General features: G+C 36.1%; 1 protein-coding gene across 1 annotated transcript in view; it reads left to right on the top strand.

The window, feature by feature from the left end:
• dnah5 (dynein, axonemal, heavy chain 5) overlaps positions 1-19,568 on the top strand; it is a 159,621-nt gene that overhangs the window by 131,218 nt on the left and 8,835 nt on the right. The window contains 10 exon segments of the mRNA XM_048152165.1: positions 516-630; positions 1,792-1,982; positions 7,209-7,330; positions 8,363-8,512; positions 9,480-9,725; positions 10,114-10,333; positions 12,158-12,363; positions 12,756-12,959; positions 15,442-15,657; positions 16,698-16,910. Coding sequence (XP_048008122.1) covers positions 516-630; positions 1,792-1,982; positions 7,209-7,330; positions 8,363-8,512; positions 9,480-9,725; positions 10,114-10,333; positions 12,158-12,363; positions 12,756-12,959; positions 15,442-15,657; positions 16,698-16,910 — 1,883 coding nt within the window.

The following is a 19,568-nucleotide window of genomic DNA, read 5'->3' as shown; positions in this document are numbered from 1 at the left end:
TAAAATATTTGAGTCTGGGACACCATGAACACTGAGACTTTAAGTTTTTAAATGCTTAGCTTACATGTGTAATATGAAAAAATAGTGCTCATAATGGCTGTTAAGATATTCTCAAGTGAAAAACCTTTCATTGTGACAGTCACCTCAAAAGGCAGATGAGAAGTTAAACACAGGTCCTGACTGTCTGTGGTTATTAAAAATCCCAAAATCAAATTTGCCCATTGGCCTCGGTCCATCATTATGGCCTCTTAATCATCCCCATATATATTTACTGTTTGGCTTCATCACTCCATCTCCTCTCCACCAATAAGCTGGTGTGTGATGGGCGTTCTGGCACAATATGGCAGTCGTCGCTTCTTATCATTATTATTATCATTATTATAATTATTTTTATAAATCAGATACTCTTCCCTTGAAGTCCAATGTCAAAGGAGTCATGTCTAGTTGCATCTGAGAGTACTGTTAATACCAGATGTAAATATCGACCCCTGTGTTATCTTTTTTTCTGAGTGTAGTTGCCACAAGAGGAAGCATCTTGTACTTTCTGATCACGGAGATGAGCATGGTGAATGTGATGTATCAGAGCTCCCTGCGCCAGTTCCTGGGCTTGTTCGACTTGTCCTTGGCAAAGTAAAACTCATTTATTATTTTATACCTCATTTAAATTGGTTTTTCAAAGACAAAATGGCATGTTTTCAGTCTTCATCACCCAGCCAACATTTCATGATGGGGCCAATGTAGGCTTAAAGGATTAGTTCACTTTCAAATTAACATTACCCCAAGCTTTACTCACCCTCAAGCCATCCTAGGTGTATATGACTTTCTTTTTTCTGAAATTTTAAAAAGTGTGATGCTTTGAGCACCATTGAGTGGATTCGTAAACATCTCTGATTGGCCAGTGTGTTCGCATGCTCATCGGATATATCTTTGACAGGCTACAATGATCAATACACGGCAGCGTTTGAAAGCATACGGAAGTGTTTGAATTTGAAAGCGGGAACATTTGAAAGCAGGCGTCTATCAATGGACTGGTCTGCGATTAGTCACCTGCTTCTAAATGCTCCCGTGTATATCTGTGTAAGTGCTTGGTGAAGAGCTTCATTGATGACAATTTACAACATTTTTACAGCGTTGATCATTGAAGCCTATCGCAGACATATAAAATGAGCTAATGGCCAATCAGAAGTGTACGTATCCGCTCAACAGTGCTCAAAGCATCACGTTTTTAAAATTTCAGTACCAAATGTGAAATATGTTTATGATGTATGGATGTGGATGGAGACATTTTCTTCAGCTCATGCTCATTTGGTAATGCTTACTGCCATTACAAAGCTTGGATGCATCAGGATATTTATTAATATTTCTCCGATTGTGTTCATCAGAAAAAAGAAAGTCAAATACACCTAGGATGGCTTGAGGGTGAGTAAAGCTTGGGGTGATTTTCATTTGAAAATGAAATAATCCTTTAAGGTATGGGCCCCAAATGGTTTTGTCCAAGGGTTCCATGTCGGTTCTGAATTAACCCTAGTCAGACTCTATATGAAATTCATATGGGCTAATTCAGATGGGGCCGACCTGGAGCCTGTGGACAAACCCATACCTCAAGCCGATATAGTGGCTACATTAGCCCCAACATGGAATATTAATTTGGGTGATGTTAAAATGTAAATTTAAATGATATTGGTTTTATAAAATAATGCCTGTTGATCATATTTTCCATGTGAGATGTGAAAGTGCAGTAAATAAGCTTCTACATAAGTTGCAACCTTGTGTCTTTTTCTTGGGGAGTAGGTCCTCAAAGAGTCCAATTACAAGCAAGCGGATCGCTAACATCATCGAGTACATGACCTTCGAGGTGCACAGGTACGCAGCTCGGGGTTTGTATGAAGAACACAAGTTCCTGTTCACCCTGCTGCTCACTCTCAAGATCGACATGCAGAGCAACAGGGTCAAACACGAGGAGTTCCTGACCCTTATTAAAGGTCAGAAACCAATCCGACTCCCACGAGTCATTCTGTCTCAGTCTCTTTTTTTTCTGTTTTTTTTTTTTTTCTGACCTGGTCAAAATCTTTCTCCTCTACCTTTAGTTTCTTTATTTTCTAAGTTCTCCAATAAGAGAATAATCCATTTGTCTTACTAACATTCTTGAATATATATATAACAAGTTTAGACACTGTCTCATTTTTTATTATATATCAATTATTAATAGGGTACAGGCAGGTTTTAACAGGTCTGTTGGAGTGGCAGGTTTAGTCAGAACTGAGCAGCAGGAACACATCAGAGCCAGGCTTCTACATCTATTAGTGTGCTATGAAAGAAACACAGAGGTGCCTTGTGACACGCTGTGAGATTGACTGCCAGTACGTATTATGTAAGGCTAATGCAGTACATTGTGTTGCATACTTGCATGAATTGAGACATACTGTGCATTAATATAGATTAATATGTGCATTTTTTGAAGGAATGTTCCAGGTTCAATACAATATAACATACACCATATTTCAAAAGCCACAAGACTTTAAACATTACACATTAACATGAGACTGAGGTGAGAATTACATACTAGGAAATGTTATATAAAATATTTTAACTCCTGTTGTGACCATGTAAATCTGGCAAACATAAAGACATGAACGAATAATATAGATGAATATGGACCTCTCTGAAGTAGATGTCGAAATGTTAACAATATCTCTAAATAGTCCTTTAAGTGATGGAAATTTCAAGAATTAATTTAACATTCTACTAACTATAAGTAACTTAGCAGCTTTGTCAAGAATCAAGAATGTTTTCCTTGCCGGTTCTGGCCAAGATGATCTGTAAAGTTTGGGATGGTGTTTTTCATGTGCAAAGAAGTCTGGCAGGAAATGTTTTAGTATTGATAAACCACCTTGACAGGAAATTAGCAAAAACTGTGAAACAAACAAAAACAAATAAACAGTTAATGTTCATGTTCTTACACTTTTTAAAACAGTTAAATAGTTTGCTCGAACATAAAATGTAAAAAGGGGAAGGTAGGAATATCAGTGATAAATTACTGAATTTGTGCTTTAATTAAAATAATAATAATAAAAAGTATAGGGATGTATGGTTTGGGATCACAACATTGGTCCATCAACGACCATCCATGTTCCCGCACCAAATGTTGCCGTAATGTATTTTTTAGTAAAAGGAGCTGGATGAAACATTTTTAATGCCATCAGTCTATAATCTGACTTGTGATGCAGCCTGGAATAAATCACACTGTGTCTGTTCACTTGGCCAGAGGAGGACTCACATTTGAATTTGTCTTGATGCAGTCTGCATCACTGATTATTTTCATGCTCATTAAAGCTCTATTGAAGCTGCTTTGAAAAGCTTTATTATATAATTTTTTCAATATATTAGGTGACTTATGATGTTTAGTGAATTTACCATCATTCTGAAGATTCTCTTATTCTACTAATCCGAACCCTAACCTAACAGTCTACTAATACTTTAATGAGAGTTAGTTGACATGTAGTTGTAAAGTTACTTAAAGTTAGTAGAATGTCAAGAGTAGACCATCAAAATAAAGTGCAACTGTTAACTTTGCACATATTTTTTACAAAATTATTTTTATAAGTGCTCTAACAATCTGCTTTTCCTATGGAATGACTTGCATAATTATGTCATTTTAAACAACTTTTTTTTCTTTTTGTTTTTACTTAGAAATGAGTAGAAATTATTCTGTGTGGTAAACAATAGCTAGCCACAGATGCTGTCGGTGTAACTTGTATTGGACCCAGAATTTCTTAAAATAACTAATTTATTAACACACTCATTAACACATGGTCAAGAACAAATTCATATATATACAGCAACAAGCAATGGTAATTTATGAATGATATACTTAGTTGCATTGAGATCTCAAATTAAATGCACAATAAAAGAGACTATGAAGAGAACAAACTGTGGTTTTGCCATTAGAAGCTTTTGTGATTTTTTTTTTTTTATTATTATTCTTGGTAACATGCTGTCCAAAATCATATTTAATGGCTCTTTGCAATTTGTGATTTGTACATGTTGTTCATGAGGAGTCCTTGGCTAGTCTGTAGATTGATGAACTACTATATGATTATCATGCTGTTCATGTGGTTTTGCTTCATAAAAGCATCAGATTCGAAATTTAATCACTGAGAGATCAGGTAGCCTTGCGGTCAGAGAAGTGGCCGATTACCCAGAAGGTCGATTTGATTCCCTGTGCTGGCAGTGCACATCAAGCCAGTTAATACCATTCTGCTCTTTAATGCACTCTCGTGAGATCCACTTTCTGTCTCTTTGCTGCCCAATAGTTAGTCTTGCTTTTTCCCTATAATACATGAGCTTTTCGTGAGATCATCACAAGATATTTTATTTGCAAAACAGACAAGATGAATCAATACTAAACTTACTTAAGCTGAACAATGACATTTTCTTCTAGAGCTGCTGTGCAGCCAAAATTATTTTCCTGCTTTCATACAATCTGCATTGTAAAAAGTGCTATAAAAATAAAGGTGGCTTGACATGACTGCAAGAAAACAAGAGATTTTATTAATTACAAAAATGACTAGTCAATATTTCAGTTAAAGATACTCAAAACAAAGCAAGACTCCACCCAAAACTCAATAAATGGCCAGTATAACAACAAACGACAATAGACAAGAGAACTACAATCAGGAACACAGGAGGCACAGACAACAGAGGCCTGTTGCATTAAGCTAGTTAAACAAACTCTGAGTTTCAGAGTAGGTTTAGAGTCGACAAATCCATATAAATCCAACCTGGTTTCGATCAGGTTTAAAAGCACTCACAACTTTCAGTATAAACATTCTCCGTCAACTCAGGTTTGATCCAGAGTTTGCGATTAACTGTGGACCTGAAAGTGTGCCACATGCAGAAAAACAGTGAACTGATTAAAAATGTAATCGACTCTCTGACAGTAGCACTGGAACAGCAGAAATGAAGCCGTTTCCTTGGTAACCTCTGTACACAAATCAGCTGTGCTTATAGACCTTATTTACCAGAGAAACAAGCGCGCCGCCATCTTTATAAAATTGTCTTTGAACTTCCGTTTTGCGGTAGCTCTGTACATTTCTATGGCATCGCTGTCAAAGAATAATTAGTTGGTTAAGTGGATTTACTTGTTGTAGAGTTAATGAAAGTTATCATGAGCATTGTTATGTTTAAAGCAGATGTCTTAACAAATGTCAGTAGATCGGGAAGATTTTAAAACGAGCAGTTCATTCATAAATGTAATATCACTGTGGAAATACAAACCGGAAGTCAAAAGACAACGAGCGCAACGCTGAAAAAGGGCGGGGCTACATAAGGTCTATAACAACGCAGTCTAATAGCTCAAACGATTTTTTTTATTTCCCTTATGAAAATTTAAGGGAAAGCTCAGTCCTGGAGGGCCACTGTCCTGCAGAGTTTAGCTCCAAATTTCCTTAACACACCTCCCTAAAAATTTCTAGTATGCATAATTAGACCTTGATTAGCTGGTTCAGGTGTGTTTAATTGGGGTCGGAGCTAAACTCTGCAAGATAGTGGCGCTCCAGGACCGAGTTTGGACACCCCTGACTTAGTGTTTGAAAACTGCGTACATGTGATGTCACATTGAGGCGGGGCAATGTGCTTCCTTCTAAGTCATTTCGACCAATGCCTTTAAAAGGATGATGCCTTTTAGTCTTAGACGGTTTCAACTGATGGTTTTTCATCTGAGTCCGTTTCGTCTGATGCCTTTTAGTCTGAGGCTGTTTTGTCTGATGCCTAATTGTACAAGACACCTGTACCTGACACCTGACATAATTTTTTCCTGAGACCTGAAGACTTTCAGTCTGAACTTTCGTTTGTTTGTTTGACTGAGGTCTGAGGATGTCCTAAAATGTACACCGTAAGAGCGTCAGTTTGATTTACTTCTCGCGAGAGAGCTGCACAATTCACTTCTCTGCTGAAGATGAATTGATCATTATGGAAAAATATAATGAAATTAAATGCATTACAAAGCATACATATACATTTTTTGGGAGATATAAAAGAATTGTGAGATAAAAATGTTATGTTTAGAAGTTATGTAAAATGTTATAGGTTTAAATATTAATGACTATGTATGTCCCCTATGAACTGCATACTGTATGTGAATATTATGTACTGTTTACCTCAAATTCATGCTTTAATAGTAGACTAATCATTGCATGTTTCATCAGCCCAGTCTATGACTTGCAACATAAATGTCTCAGTTTAGCTTCAAAGGGCTTCTTCAACGACAGTATTCTATAAAAATGAAGACTATATTTTTTGCATTCTGATTCTGACATCCAAAACTGAAACAAAACATTTTTCTCTCATTCTGTGAATTTTGCCTATTTTCCTGCCTATTATACTCTACTAACACTCTAGTGAGAGTTAGTTGACATGTATGTGCAACGTTACTCATAGTCAACAGAATGTATTAAAGGGACCATCAAAATAAAGTGAAACCAAATTATTGAACAAATGAATAAATGTCTGATACATCACGTTCACCATGCTCATCTCCGTGATTAGAAAGTACAAGATGTTTCCTTTTTGTGGCAACTACACTCAGAAAAGATAACACCATGGCAATATTTCCATCTGGCATTAACAACAGTCTTAGATGCAACTAGACATGACCCCTTTGACACTGGACTTCGAAAGAAGAGCTGATTTTGTGACTACATCCATGACGTATTGCATCTTTTGTCTGACTACATGCTTTAAACCAAGTCAAAAGAGTGTTCATGTCAGGCAAATGCCAGCTTTTACACTGGAAATTTTTAAAAACAACATTTAGGCAAATCTGCTATTCTATATAGAATCACAGAGACCTACTCAAGGTCTTGGGTCTTGGGCCAAACCAAGTCCATCCCTCTGCCTAATTCCTAAGTGACTAACTCTTTCTGGAGCATATATGAGAATCTAACTTTTAATAATATTAATAATTACTTCTAAGTATTGTATACAGCAAAAATTGAGCAGTAGTAAGTATTTGATTCTAAACATATTCATCAACATGCAATAAGATCTTCAAAAAATAAAAGCTAATAAGAAACATAAATATAACTTCTCTACAAGTTAACTATACTACACTCTGGTGCAAAATTCATGATTCTGCTTTCATAATAAAAACAAGTCAGCACGTCATGTGATATGTTTTTTTGTTTTGTTTTGTTTTTGATGCCACCCAGGAGGTGCTTCGTTGGACCTGAAAGCCTGTCCACCCAAAGCTGCAAAGTGGATCCTGGACATAACATGGCTCAACCTGGTGGAGCTGAGCAAACTGTGGCAGTTCTCTGACATTCTAGATCAGGTGTGTGGTCAGATACTTATACACACATGGTTTCTTAAAGGATCAGACACATGGAACACATACACACACATACACTATCTGTCGCTTTGAGCTCCCCTTCCTCATTAAATCCTTCTCACTGCTCCCTCTTTGCAGTAAACATGTCAATATTTGATTCATCTGGTCTACACACACACACAGGCACAAATGCATTCACGACCACTCACACTGACAGCTGATTGGCAGGCCATGACTGCCCAGGGGAACTTCATGCTCAATGCAGTGTGAAATGAGCTCACTTCGGAAAACTCTAAATCAATTACTTGTGGTTGAAAGAAACCAGATTAAAAGCCTTTTGTTTAATTAACCATTTCCAGAACACTGCAACTACAGAAATACTGCTAATCCACACACAAGATTTCATTTCACAATGTCATGACACACCAGAAATCCATGCTTTCCCAGTGTCATCATGTTTAGTCTTTGTCTTTGATTAGACACAACAAAGATGTTTTTGACGAATAATTTAATTCAAAACCACTTCATTTTAGATGCTATATGATGTATATTAAAGGTTTAGTTGACCCAAAATTGAAAAGTTTGTCATCATTACTCATGCTCATGTCGTTCCAAACCTGTATGACTTTCATCTGTGTAACATAAAAGAAGATATTTTGAGAAATGGTTCAGTGTCTATTTTTTGGTTCAAACAATGGAAGTCAAATGGACTACTAACATTCTTCAATAATATTTTGTGTTCAGAGTAGAAAATCATACAGATAATACACTAAAAAGTAACAGGCTAAATGATAACAATTTTAATTTTTAAGGTCAACTATCCTTTTAAATATAATATGTGGGCCATTTAAATATGAATTCATAAAATATTTATAAAGCTGTTATTTGTTCTTTTATAAATTAAAATATAACTAAAAAGTGAGTTAGATTAATTGTAGCACCCCATAAAACATGACAACTTCCCAAAATGATTTCATGTCAACTGTCCAAAGTAGTACCAGATTCACTCACTTTTGTGTACACAAATATTAACAGATTGGGCGTCATGAGAAACAGTGGAAGAACTGGTTTGATCGAGAAGCACCAGAGGAAGAACCAATCCCAAATGCATATGACCAGGCTCTGGACTGTTTTAGGCGGCTGCTCCTCATTCGATCCTGGTGTCCAGATAGAACCATCGCTCAGGTATGAATGAACCCATTTTGAAGCTAGTGGATCCAGTGAAGCCATAAAATTGTTGATTTTAAATTTATGTCATGAAAATTCTCACATTGCATATTTCATCCCAAAATTATTTCATTCTTGTAGTCTATTTTTTGGGGCAACCAAAAATGATAATCCATGTAACAGGCAGAAGGTCAAAACCAAAGCAAACAATGACAGAATCCAAGACAGGCAAACAGGAAAATCCCGGGAAACGGGCAGGAGATCAAGACCATAAACCATGACAAGGGAAACAAGAGAGTGTGCTCAGAAATGCAATGTGACATTAGCAATACTTCGCCAAAAAAAAAAAAAAAAAAGACTGTAAACACACTGAAAACATGGGGCTTATAAAGGCAGAATTAACAAGGTAATGAGATACAGCTGAAAGTAATGACACATAATGAGTTCAGGCAATGGATTATGGGAAATGCAGTTCATGATGAGATAGTACAGGAGTTGAGAGGAGTGTTCTCTAGTGAAAATCAAGGGCACTCCAGCTGGTGGATGTAACACTTGTGTATGTGTGTAATATTTCTTGACTCTCTGGATATCCATCATTTAGGCAAGGCTAAAACTGGTCCCCTTTCTGAGCCTGGTTTTCTCTACTACAATCAGCTGGTTCCTTTCCACCTAGCTCGCTCACTTGTGGCTTAAAAAAGAAAATTAACATTTAGAAATATCAGTTTTGCACTTACACTATCAGATGAAAACAAAAGCTGAATTGAGCTGCAGTATATTGTCTTTGATAGAGCTGCCTTACAGCTATTTTACAGCTGAAATTGAAATAATTTCATAATTGATTGATTTTGTATTTCCCTGTTTGTGTACACTGCTGCTTTGTGAAGCTGCTTTGAAACAATCTGTATTGTATAAAGTGCTATGAAAATATGACTTGATTTTTAATTGCATCAGGCTAATTACTTGTTTTCCCATGTGTAATTGAAAGGCACGAAAGTACATCATGCACTCAATGGGGGAGAGATATGCTGAGGGAGTGATTCTGGACCTGGAGAAGACCTGGGAGGAGTCAGACCCCCGCACTCCTCTCATCTGCTTCCTGTCCATGGGTTCAGACCCAACAGACTCTATCATCGCCCTGGGCAAACGACAGAGAATTGAGACTCGTTATGTCTCCATGGGTCAGGGGCAAGAAGTTCATGCACGCAAACTTCTGCAGCACTTCATGGCTAATGTATGTTCAAAATACTTCTATCTCAGCTTAATATGCAGAGACAGCAATAAGTAAGCCATTCATGGTTTGATTCCCCAAGTGTGAACACTATGACTCTGTGTTCTGTTTGTTTGTGTATTCTGACACAGCAAAATACAGCAACATTAGCTCAGCCAATGCTTTGATTTTGGCCACATTATTTGTCTATTCCACTAATAGCAGACAGGGGAGAATTTGGGATGCATGTTTGAGGAAAAAAAATAAATAAATAAATAATAATAATAATTTTTGCAATTCCATTTGATGGCCTACTTATCTCTTTGTATTTGTTCTCAGTAAAGTCTATATACCTGAAAACTTTCTCTAAAACAAAATCTTACTTTTTTTATACTCATCTTTTTCCTATTAGGGAGGCTGGGCTTTACTTCAAAACTGTCATTTGGGTCTGGATTTTATGGACGAACTGATGGATACAATCACAGAGACAGACAGCGTTCATGATACCTTTAGACTGTGGATGACCACTGAGGTCCACAGACACTTTCCTATCACTCTCCTGCAAATGTCAATCAAATTCACCAATGAGCCTCCACAGGGACTGAAAGCCGGACTTAAAAGGACTTATGGAGGTGAGCCTGGCCTCTCTGGATTTTTAGTCTTTATTCAGCTGTCAGTTTTCCATATGGACTTGATTCCATGTCAACCTCAGGCTGTCTCGGGTGTTTTTTTTTGTTTTTGTTTTTTATTCCGCCTGATGAAAGATTGTACCATCACTTGAAGCTACTAATAGATGTGAAACATTAATGAAACTATATAAATCTGGACTAGATGATTATTATTATTATTATTATTAGGGGCCAAGCACCGAAGGTGCGGAGGCACCTATTGTTATTGTTGGCGTTCTTTTTATTATTATTCTTCTTCTTCCGCTCTTGAAGTCTATGGCAGCCCATAGAACCGCTTGCGGGAAAGTTATGAAATTTGGCACACAGTTAGAGGACAGTCTGAGCTATGTCCATAGCAAATTTGGAGTCTCTAACTCAATCCCTCTAGCGCCACCAGCTGTCCAAAGTTGCACTTATGTTTATGTTAATAACTTTTGAACCGTAAGGGCTAGAAACAAAATTCTTTTTTTTCCTCTGATTCCTTGGGTCAAGTCGAATCGATCGCACCCTATGACGTCATTTTCCGTCATGAAAATTTTTCCGCCATATTGAATTTTCTGAAAAACATACTTTTTCGAACTCCTCCTAGGCCGTTACTCCGATTTTCACGAAAATTGAACCAGATCATCTTCAGACCATGCCGACAAAAATTTATGGAATTCAAGTTGATTCCTCAAGGAGGTTTCGAAAAACTTGCGAATGAATTGAACGTAGCGCTTGCGAAAATAGAAGTAAGGCTGTATCTCTGCAACACTTCATCATATTCAGACCAAACTTGGTACATGTCATCACAAGCATGACCTGAGGCACCATGCAGTGTTTCGGCGCAGCGCCACCTACTGGTGCGGAGATATGGTAAATGGCTATTTTTGCTTATAACTTCTGATGGGTTTGGCCAAAAATCATAAATTTGGTCTCGTTGGATTCGGGGAATCATGCCGAGTCGAATGATATCCAATTTTCCCATATTGGCCATTTTAGCTGTCGGCCATTTTGAATTTTGTGCTAAAATGCTGTATTTTACGAACGCATTAGCATATCATTATGAAGCTTGGTATGGGTCATCAGGACAATGCCCTGAAGGAGCCTGAGAAGTTTCGGACCAGTGCCACCTTGTGGTCAAAAGTTATTATGAAATTTACAAAAATGTTAATAACGTTTGAATATATTTACCGATTGTAATGAAACTGGTCTCAGTAGATTCCTTGGGTCATGCCGAGAACACGGATATCAAATTTGCTATAGTTGGCTGAACTTCCTGTCCACCATATTGTTTTTCTTTAAAAACATACTTTTTCGAACTTCTAACAAAAAGTTATGGATTTCAAGTCGATATGTCAAACCGTTTTCGTACACCGGAGCAACAAATCTGAGGCATGATGCAAAAACGACTCTTGAAGCTGTATCTCTGCAATGCTTTGACATATTGACACCAAACTTTGCGATTGTCATTGTCACCTCACTCTGACCATACCACATTAATTTGGTCACAGCGCCACCTATTGGTCGAAAGTGATGAAACAGTAAATCCTCATTTTTGTATCATTTATCAGCTCTTTTGCCTAAAATTATCTTAATAGGTCTTTAATTGCTCACTGTTGCAGTTGGTCTGATGCTCACAGCCATGTTGGCTGGCTTCTTGTGCCGTTTTTGTGCTTGGCCCCGTAATTGCTGCTTGCAGCTATATTTATTATTATTATTATTATTAGGAGCCTCATTATTCCAAGATCATGAAAAAAAAAAAATCTATATCTTAAAAAAATGGTAATGCCTAATAATATCTTCCAGGTATCAGTCAGGACCTTCTAGATGTGAGTAACATGGTACAGTGGAGGCCCATGTTGTACGGGGTGGCATTCCTCCATTCCACTGTCCAAGAGAGGAGAAAATATGGACCTTTGGGTTGGAACATCCCATATGAGTTCAACCAGGCAGATTTCAATGCAACCATACAGTTTGTCCAGAATCACCTGGATGATATGGACATCAAGAAGGTGAGAGTTGCATTATAGAGCAGCTGTGTTCCTAGATCTTAATAATTAGCAAAATGAAATCAGCCAAATACATCATCAACTCGTTTCAGAAAAATGTTGTAATGTTTATTTCAGCTAATCTGTTCTATAATTATACACCTTTAATTATGCCACATAAACTTAAAGCAACCTAGGACCTGGGAGTCATTTTAAATTGGATTCTTGTTATGTCTTTCCACTGCTTTATTATTGAAGTATGACATGAACATAACCTTTTCCACCTCTGTGAGAAGGTCCTTTTACATAAAGTTATTGTGTATGATTTACTGTGTCATCTTTGTCAAGGGTCTATGCAAAAAGTTGCCAAATAGACTCAGCACCTGGCATTTTAATTTGAATGAGTATTTTTACAGGGCGTATCCTGGAACACTGTACGATACATGATCGGCGAGATCCAGTATGGCGGTAGGGTGACTGATGACTATGACAAGCGCCTCTTGAACACATTTGCGAAGGTGTGGTTCAATGAGAACATGTTCAGCCCCGATTTCCACTTCTACAAAGGCTACTGCATTCCCAGATGCAATAGTGTGGACCAGTATCTCCAATACGTTCAGGTGAGACAAAATGTTCCAATGAAACTGCTCAGTCTCTCTCTTTGGAGTCGGTACTATTTGTTCTACAGGTTTTGTCACTTTAGATAGAGGTGAGAAATTGAGGTGAGACTGTGTTGGCAGATAGACAATGGTGTATTACAACACTGTGGGCTGTTACCTGGTCAAGATCCACAGTTGTGTGACTCCAATAAACATTTACAATAATATCAGCCAATACTGAGTACTAATCCTTAGTTTAAAAAACAACAACAACATTAAAATACTAAAATAATGTCAGGTAATGTAACAAATTGCTCCAAACAGAAACAAATTCACTGCAACCCCTTTAAGAGATATATTATGCAGCAGCTTTGCATAATGCAAAGTACCTTTGTGATAGAAGTGTATAAGCTGAATTACATTTACAATTATAAGCTGTTAATGTACATTTCGGTACCACTATACATCCCACTTTCAGCAAATGAGTTGGTGTTGAACATAACATAGTAATTAATATTCATGACCCAAGTCGCATCTGGCACAGTTTGTGTATGCTGACAAAAAGTAAACTATCTGAAGACCAAAAGAAATGTTAAAAAAAAAAAAAAAATGCATTTTTATACTTACAAAATAAAAACGAGAAAAACAAAATGGCCCATCTTTAATCAACTGTAACGTAACAAACACAGTGAATAGAGCTTATTCATCAGCCATGAAAATAGTACAGCTCTATCAAAGCTTCATATATGCACTACCTCATAATATCCATTATGGTGCCAAGAGGAACATAACCAGCCTCTCACTGGCCTTATTCCTGTTGTACATTAATGCCAGTGAGTCATGTAAAGCAGTGGTGTCCTCATGAGAGAAATAGTACAGCTGCCGGCAGAGTACGGCTGATCTTTATTCTGTCTGAGCTGATTGTGATGGATGTTTTTAGCCCCAACTCACAGCAGGAAGATTTTCTCAGACATGGTTGTAAGAGCTGATCTGTGCACTCACATCATACACGCCACAGCATTGTTCATTACATAACACGCAATGAGCTTATCACCATTAGTGAATGAAAACACACACAAAAGCTCCCGAAGAAACATGTAAGATGTTTTGCTTCAAAAAAGAATGGAGAAAAGCTTACATTCAGCTGTTCAGTATAAAATCTCTAAGCACATGTTGTTTACAGGAAGCTTTTGTTGAATGAAGATTATGATGAATGAATGTATAATGCGAGATGCATGTGTTAATCAACTAATAAACATCTTTAATGATGATTGCTCTTCAAAAAGGAAGAGAGATGTGGGAAAACATTCATCCATTTATTAAAACTGATGCAAGATGCTTTCCAAACTAATGTGAGTGAGCTCTCCATAATGGTTGTTGATATCGTGTGAAAATTGATCACAAAACACGCATCACTTTATTATTAGAATATTTAAATTAAGAATCCAAAAATGGACCTTTATACACTCAAAAGTTAGCATAGTTTAAGTAATTGCATCTATTTGATTTTATTTAGATAAACATATCTTCAAAATGAAATTATTATAATGGCTTGGAGTCATTTAAATATGAATTTAATTTAATCTGTTTAAAAGTATGAACGGTTTAAATATGGCTAGGTGTGGAACAAGCCAAAATGCTGTTAGTTCTAATGAATTTGATTGAAACTAATTGGATTTATTGATGATAAACCTATCGTTTATTGTGTATTTAACACAATTGGTTTATTAGTACTATTACAGAAATCAGAAATGAAAGGTTTGCATAGTGAGGACTGCAGTTTGCTGCAGCAAAGACATTAAATAATAGAGAGAATGGAAGGTTACATGGGGTCAAGTCAAAGTTTTCTCTTTTTTTTTTTTTTTTATCTTTTTGGAGCTTTTTTGGTCTTAGAAAATAAGTAACTCTGATTTAGTGTCCATGTCCTCAATGGAATATGACCAGACTATGACTGTGATTAAGATTTTGCATGCATTACTGAATCATGTCTCTGTGGATAAATTTTAAAGGAATATTTTGAATTTAATACAAGTTAAGCACAAATGCATTTGTGGCATGACCACAGACATTTTTGACTCATAAAAGAAGTAAATGGTCGACTTTGGTCATTTAAAGGAGAACTGTGGAGCTTATACATTTTTAAAATACTTGAATTATTCATTTATAAAAAAAAATGTGTATAGAGCTTAATTGTCCTTTTAAACACTTTTAGGTGGATTAACTAGTTATTTTGAACATATTTTTCACCTATTTATATTTTGATTCCCATTCCCTTTCTTGTATCCTTGTGTGAATAATAAAAGTTTACCAGCTTTACATGGTATGCCAATGTGCTTTATACCAATGTGCTTTGCTTTAACTACTTTTTTTAACTGAGGGACAAATAAAAAAAAATACTCTTTGGTAACCACTGTGGCTCTGTTAGCAACATCTTAACTCATACTGAACCCAGAACATTCCTTTAACTAGGACTAAGAATTATTTTCTTTTTTGTCTTGTGAAGGGTCTCCCCACATATGACACCCCTGAGGTGTTCGGCCTCCACCCAAATGCAGACATCACCTACCAAAGCAAACTCGCCAAGGATGTACTAGACACTATCCTGAGTATCCAACCAAAAGACAGCTCCAGCGGAGGGGGAGAGACCAGGGAGGCGATTGTGGGTCGGCTAGCAGATGACATGCTGGAGAAACTGCCTCCAGATTTTGTACCATTCGAGGTAAAGCTTCAGACTGGGCAACAGTGATGCAGCAAAATTTTGTATAGTTGATAGAGAGAACTCAAGAGCCCAATGGGAGCAAATGGCCTTTGCTGTCTGGAGCTCGAGTCCTGAGGGGACATTCTCAGGGTTGACGGATGGTGGTGAGGTCACAGACTGTCTGCGCTAATGCATTTGTCTTTTTTTGGAACTTAAAAATGTTCTAAAACCCAACTGCAGTTGCTTATGAATCATATAGGCAGTAATTGGCTGCTACTCCCCTCTGATTATCCGCCAATTAACAAGCAGCAGGGAAAAAAACGTGCCTTAGGGTTCACATGGGCTTTTTGTTTTCATTATCTCTCACAGCAGACTGCAGAGAAGCAGATTTGTCTCAATCATGATCTTTTCTAAAATATTTAAAACCCATGCCCTGCTTTCTGGCAATTTTGAAATTCTATTATTAATAACAATAGCAAAAAGAACGACTTTCTACATGTAAATAAAACATTGTGCCTTCTGCGTCTACCGTCCTGTTTAACCAGTTGTAAAATGTGTTGCCAATTATGTCATGATGCTCTTTACATTAAGCTATCACACCACAAAGCTGACAGTAAACTGAATTTCATTGAAAAGAGTGTTTGTGTACATTTTCTGTTGATCATGGCAGCAGGAAATCATGTAATTGATAGAGAAGAGTTTTACAACTGGATAAGTTTTCCAGATATGTGGTATAAAAAAGCACTTTTGTCATTTAAAAGAGCCAATTTGGGAGTGTAGATCATGCTGGTGAAGCAGAAAAGTATGTCAGATTTCAGTAGTCTGCTGCATCCTCCAAAAACTAGCGCTCAGAGGACAGAAATTTGCGCCCATGCAAACTGTGTCAATGCTAATATTTGTTATTGTCTCCATTACCTGACTGACAATAAAAAATAATGCAGATAGCGCAATCTAGTAAATTACACATACAGGGGTGTAGTACAGCCTTAGTGAATGTTCTTACACAGCACTTGTAGAAAACTACATCTTCATTATTCATTCAAATGTCTTAATTTATCCAGGTCAGAGAGAGATTGATGAGCATGGGTCCCCTCCAGCCCATGAACATTTTCCTGCGGCAGGAGATTGATCGCATGCAGAGAGTGATTGTTCTGGTCAGGAACACGCTGAGTGACCTGAAGCTGGCCATCGATGGAACCATCATAATGAGCGAGAACCTTCGAGACGCGCTGGACTGCATGTATGATGCCCGAATACCTGCACGCTGGAAAAAGGTTAGAGGCCATTGCCTGCCTTTTATGTGTGAAATGTATTGGACATACAATGTACACACCAAAAACACAAACTCTGTTTGGAAGGGTTTTTTTAAATAATGAGTTATGAGCCAGAATAGCTAGTGTAGCTATGAATGTCCCTATTTAATGTGCAATTATTTCCTTGGTTAAGACTTTCGCTCATCTTTGGAACACAAATGAAGACCTTTTTGATATAATCTGAGAGCTGTCCCTCCATAGCCTACGTAATTGCAACTTTGACGCTTCAAAAAGTTCATAAAGTGATCGGAAAACTAATCCATATGAATTGAGTGGTGGAGTCCAAATTTTCTGAAGAGACTAGATTGCTGTGAACAGATGATGAACAGATTTAATTTAGGCTTTTACTCACATACCCTTACGGAACAAAAATATATGGAAATATACTGCAAAATATAATGTGATGTATTACATAATACATTTCCATATATGGGAAACTAGTGCTTATATTTTTCAATATACTGCAATATATGCATTGACCATGTATGGCTATATATTGATATATATAAAATATGTATAAATGAAAACAAAAATAGCATTACATTCATCAAGTTTTATCCTTTATTGTGTATATATATATATATATATTGCACACACATGTTCCCATATAAATGTGAATGTATTGTACACACATATATATCCACACATTCATGGAATGAGTAACAATCAGTGGTTACAACATACTTCTAGTTCCCAGCATGCTTTGCTTCTGACTGTTAAAGGAAAGTAAATGTTAAAATTAAGTGCTATTTCATGTGTTTTGCTCAATATTGATATAGGAGGAGATCTGTTAGTGTTTAATGTTATATTATTTTGGAATTTAAAAGGTTTTCTGGTATGTGTGAGTTTTTGGGGTTACCATTGTGCTGAAGAGTAGAGTCTGTGGTTAGGTTTTTGATTGGCTGAACATCATTAATATGTACAGTATATATAATAACTTTATTTAAAAAGTAACGGCTGTGCATGCTATAGCACAGTGATAGTCTCTTTGGTAGAAATGTTAGTACATGCAGGTGTGCTTTTGTTAACTAACTTGAAAATATAAAACATTTAAAATGTAAATTATTATAAAATATAATAAATGTGTTACATAATATATTTTAACATATATGTGTTTATACTGCATGAGTAAATCTATCTGCAATATATTACGCATGCAGAACCATGTCTGATCACATATAAATCTATATATTATGAAGTATGTTACTGAATATAAAATTACATACATTATGATATATTAGTAAATATATTATCACATATTTTTCAATTTATGAAAAGCAATTCCTTATGTATTATTCAATATATTGCAATATATGCATAGACCATATACAGTATGTATATATAATGACACATATAAAAAATATATTGCAATCAAAACCAAAAAAGGCACTAAATTTTTACATATATTACCAAAACATTTTCCCATATAAATCTAAATACATTATGGTGGATATTTATAAATATAATATTGCATATATTTTGGGATATATAAACACATATATTATATATTCATGTTCAATGTATTGTAATATATTGAAAGCGGCAATCATTTATATATTTTGCAATATATTGCAATATATTACATGAATATATAATATAGTGTATAATATATGTATCATCAATATATTATTCAATGTATTCAAATATATAATATATTGGAAAATAAAAAGGGAAAATAATATATTACAATATATCACAATATATTTTAAGAAATATATTGGTAAATATATTTTCCTTTTGTAAGGGTATATACTATGATCAGCAAACATAAACAGAAGTCAACCAAACATGCAAGAACAAACCTCTTCCTGAAGCTCAAACTTGCTATGCTGCGTAACCAGTGAGGTTCATTCTTGTGTGTTACGCAGCACATTTGAGCTTCCGCAAGATGTTTGTTCTCATGGGTCATTCAGGTTTGCTTGAGCTTCTGTTTATGTTCTCTGATCAATGTTTATATGTGAGTAAAAGCCTAAATTAATTCTGTTCATCATAAAAACGATCAAGTCAGAAAATTAGGACTAAACCAATTCATATGGATTAGTTTTACGATTTCTTTATGAACTTTTTGAAGCATCAAAGTTGCAATTGTGTAGACTATCTATAGATGGACAGAAAGCTCTGAGATTTCATCAAAAAGATATTCATTTGCATTCCGAAGATGGACGAAAGTCTTACAGGTTCGGACCAATATGAGGGTGAGAAATTAATGACAGAATTTTCATTTTTTGGGTGAACTAAACCTTTAACTGAAATTGCTACAACATGATTAAATCTTCCCTGTGTAGTACACACTTGTGTGTGTATGCTACTGTGACTGAAATAGAAATAACTGAGATTGAGTGCTATTGTAAACATCTTTCATCCGCTTTCTTATGATGGATATCACTCTAGAATATCATATGTGATGTGTAATACTTATGCACCAGAGAAATATTATCTCTCCACAGTTTTGGGTACTAGAAGCAGTCAACTGCTGAGGTGATACAGTCATCTGTCATTCAACTTGTTTTTTTCACTCACTGCTGTAACCAAGTTTCCAAATAGAAAGATGATAAATTTAGTTATCAGTCTTAGTTTTATATAAACATAAAGAACAAAAAGCCCCCTCAATTTGGATGA

This window comes from Megalobrama amblycephala, linkage group LG13 (assembly GCF_018812025.1).
Source record: "Megalobrama amblycephala isolate DHTTF-2021 linkage group LG13, ASM1881202v1, whole genome shotgun sequence".
In the NCBI taxonomy this organism is placed as follows: Eukaryota; Metazoa; Chordata; class Actinopteri; order Cypriniformes; family Xenocyprididae; genus Megalobrama; species Megalobrama amblycephala.
Note: the sequence above shows the minus strand (reverse complement) of the source record. Positions and strands in the feature narration are given on the sequence as shown.